This window comes from Triticum aestivum, chromosome 2A (genome assembly GCF_018294505.1).
Source record: "Triticum aestivum cultivar Chinese Spring chromosome 2A, IWGSC CS RefSeq v2.1, whole genome shotgun sequence".
NCBI classification, from domain to species: Eukaryota; Viridiplantae; Streptophyta; class Magnoliopsida; order Poales; family Poaceae; genus Triticum; species Triticum aestivum.
The window spans coordinates 656,173,061-656,176,945 of record NC_057797.1 but is presented as its reverse complement, the minus strand read 5'-3'; the positions used below and the strand labels follow the sequence as shown (position 1 = coordinate 656,176,945).

General features: G+C 37.1%; 1 protein-coding gene across 1 annotated transcript in view; it reads left to right on the top strand.

Moving 5' to 3' along the window:
- The window catches only part of LOC123190023 (uncharacterized), a 4,345-nt gene extending 3,023 nt beyond the window's left edge, over positions 1 to 1,322 (top strand). The window contains exon 3 of the mRNA XM_044602568.1: positions 500 to 1,322. Coding sequence (XP_044458503.1) covers positions 500 to 972 — 473 coding nt within the window. The 3' untranslated portion in view covers positions 973 to 1,322. The remainder of the gene's footprint in view (positions 1 to 499) is intronic.
- The last annotated feature ends 2,563 nt before the right edge of the window (positions 1,323 to 3,885 follow it).

Below are 3,885 nucleotides of genomic sequence, written 5' to 3'. Positions count from 1 at the left end.
ATGACGTTCATTTGGTGACTAGCCTTGGAGATGCCCTTAATAAATAAAGGTTGGCTAGCTTTAGATTGACTTCATTATGTGTTAAGTTATGCCGTAATATGGTCGAAGGGTACGTAGACTCTAATTCTCTAGAGTTTTGGCTACCCAAAGAATGTGAAAATTAAGCTAGCAGCCTGGCAATGCCAAATAATTATGGGCCATGTACGCCCAATATCTTGTGTTTTGTTGTGATTTGTCATGCCAATGATGCCATGTTGCCACCCGATGGGGTTTTCACCATTGACATACTACTATTCTGTGCTCACCAAGTTTTTGTTCTAAGATGAACCGGTGACAATGGACCATCTATCTATATATTGTTGATCATTACCAATGGAGCAGATGTTAGTTTATAAGTGCCCCCTTTTTCTAATGCAAGCTATTTCAGAGCTCATAATATCAATCACCATCTTTTAAATCATTCGACATCAACCGCTGATTAAATACTTACGATGTGTAGGAGCGAGTCAAGAGTTGCTTCAAAAAATCCGGCAGTTTGAGCAGCTAGGCGACCTAGACGTATCCGACGTGGATGATGCTACCACGACCACGGAGGATGTGAGCTACAACATGTTAGAAACAGATTCCATAGAAGACGGTGACGATGCTTCTGCACAGGGCATACTAGACCTCCTAGAAGCAAGCTCCTCGGGGTCCAGCCACTGCTTTCAGAAGCTTCTGGTAGATTTCTTTCGCGGCGATAAAACCCCAAGAAATCTAGGCCGAGGAAAGGTGTTGTTGGAGACCGCTCAAGCATGGCTGGATGGGCAAAATTGTTCATTAAGACCAATTTGGACAGTGGTGAAGATGGAGGTTGCGTCCATCGAGCAGTGGAGATGCCTCAGAGAAGACGAAAAGAATCTACTAGCCGCAGATCTAGAGAATGATATCATCTCGTCGTTGATCGGAGAATTGGCTGACGAGTTATATTGACTCCTCGCAATGAGAAGATGACTGCTGAAAACAGCTTTGGAATATCGAGATAATTGGATCGGGCAACTTCGTCCCACAACTTCCATTTGGTGTGTGTATCATCGAAACAGAAGCCCATGTGAACTGTTGCAACCTTGCGGGATCTCACAACATAGTATGTTGATATAATGATGCTACAATATTTGTCACGTGTGAGTGCTTGTACATTTGTAAATGGTCCACAATCTATAGGATGTGAATCTTTTGCTTGGGATAGGGCATGACAAGTTTGGCAAAACATGTGTTCTTATACGATCTTAGAAAACCACATGCATTGCGACAAAGTTGTAATAAACCATATTTTCTTGTAAGATCCTAGGAAACCACATGCATCAGGAAAATCACTTTCTTCCGCAAGTCAAGTCACATGATGTAAATTATCTTCAACGAGGAAAGAGGACATACTTCATAATGAGTGCTCGTGTTTAGTTTCCTATGTAGAACACACACAAAAAGTTTAAACCACACAACCGTTTGCGTTTGACCCGGGTCTCACTCACACAATCCGCCCTCTTTTCTTTTCCTGATGGGGCACGTGGGCCACCATCTTAATACTTGAGTGCAAACTCCCTCTTCTCTAATTCGTCTCATGCTCCTCCCATGTTCAGCACGCCCCAAAGCCTCTTGTTAGGGGTCGTTGACACTTTTTAACCAAAAATTGAACACCAAAATCGAATTGAACCGAGAAACTTTATTCTTAGGTTTTTTGGTCCTCAGTTTTTTTATCAAAGATGGCCCGGTATTCACACAAACATTCAGAGTTTACAAGATCCTGGATACAACCAGGGATACAATGAAAATACATCGAGTGAGGAACGAGTTCGCTCGATCTAGCTTACACATGAGCCGCCTCATTAGCTCTATGGCTTACATGAACAAAAGAAACAAAAGAAAAACTACTAACCAATGATTTGATCTCTACGATAATTGAGCAAGCAGCAACATTCAACTTTATGACCGGAGTAAGACAATCATATCGAAATACCAAGTTGTGGAAGCCTTCCTCCCGAGCAAGAGCAACAACACTTCATAAAGCTAGTGCTTCAACAATTTTGGCGTGGTGATGCCAACAAAACACTGACGACAGGCCATCAGACATGTGCCTCTATGGCATCAAATCACTATGCTACTCACTGAGCTCGAAGAAGAGGAGAAGACCGCATCATCAATTGTTCACACACTCGAAGAAGAGGAGAAGACCGCAACATCAATTGTTCACACAAACTAGACCTGATGATGGAGGAGCCCACTTTTAAAATTGTTCTAGAATTTTAAAAATGTTCATGAATTGAAAAAAAATGAAGAAAGAAAAAAGGGGAAAAACCAACCGAAACAGATATAAACTAAAAGAAAAAGATAAAGGGAAAATGCAAAAAAAATCCAAACCTTCCAAAATAAAAAAAATGGTTGGAACCGTCCCAAAAGGGAGTACAATAATGCCTGCTCGATACAACCTGTAGGTGATCGCGGCGATGATCAAGTAGTCGACGGTATATATCTTTTGTGATACAGGGAGTGCCTATACCTCACTTCTTGCAAGATGTATGGGATGATCGCCTACAATGCAACTCAAAATGGGCTGGGTCCAAGATAGTAGTCGGAGGTATATATCTTTTGTGATATAGGGAGTGCTTGTACCTCACTTCTTGCAAGATGTATGGGACGATCGCCTACGATGCAACTCAAAATGGGCTGGGTCCAAGATTTTATGTACAACAGAACGAGGTAGAGTACATTGATACTATACGCACAATGGGGTAGAGTATACCCATATTTGTTTCTCCTCTTTCCTTTCTACTTCTGTTTATATTTTAAAATTTTCTAAATACATATATTCAAAAAATTAACGTACTTAATTTTTCAAAAGCGTCCATCGCATATTGGAAAAATGTCCATGTTGTGAAAAAAAAGTTGTTTGTGTAATTTTTAGAAAATCTCCGTATAATCCAGGAAAAATATTTCACATGTATTAAAACAATGTTCAAGATTATTTGGAAAATTTTCAACAAGTACTCAAAGAAATTGAACATGTATTTTATAAAAAAATAATCAAATGCATTATGTATATAAAAATTTCAGCGCTTATACGAAAAATGTACATCAGGTAATCAAAAAAATGTTCAGTATCTATTTGAAAAAAAATGTTCATAATGTATTTTGAAAAAAAATTCAAGTTCTATACGAAAAATGATTCACATGTATTTTTCAAATGTTCAACGTGTATTAAAAATGTTCAACATGTGTTCGGAAAATGTTTAATGTGTATTCAGAAAAATGTTCAAACATGTATTTGTTAAAAAATGTCATCTTATTTTTTAAAAAATGTTCAGCATGTATAAAAAACTGTTCAGCGTGTATATTAAAAAATACAATGTGTATTAAAAAAAGGTTAAATTTTTACTTGAAAATCATGTATTTTTGAAAAAGGAATTCATGGTATATCTGAAAACTGTTTCACATGTATTGAAAAAAAATATAATTAACATGTATTTAAAATATTTTTGATCTGTACTTTATTTTTTTAACTTGTATTAAAAATTCAAACAAGTATTTGAATTTTTTTTAACGTGTACCAAAAAGAGTTCAGCGTCTGTAATAAAAATGAAGATCATGTGTTTAAATGTTGACATGTATTCTAAAAAGTTAAAAGGGGTACAAAATAATATTTTTTATTGGATGAACATAAAAATAAAAATAAAAAGTAAATAAATGAAAACTATATAAAAGAAAACAGAAAAATGAAAAAGAAAGAAGATGGTCGAAGCCTTCCTAAACTGATGGAAGGTTCCCCGAAATGGTGCTCACACCCTTCCGAAAACCACTTGACTGGGCTAGATAGTAGTGAGTGCAACAGGCGAAAGACGACTAAGATCT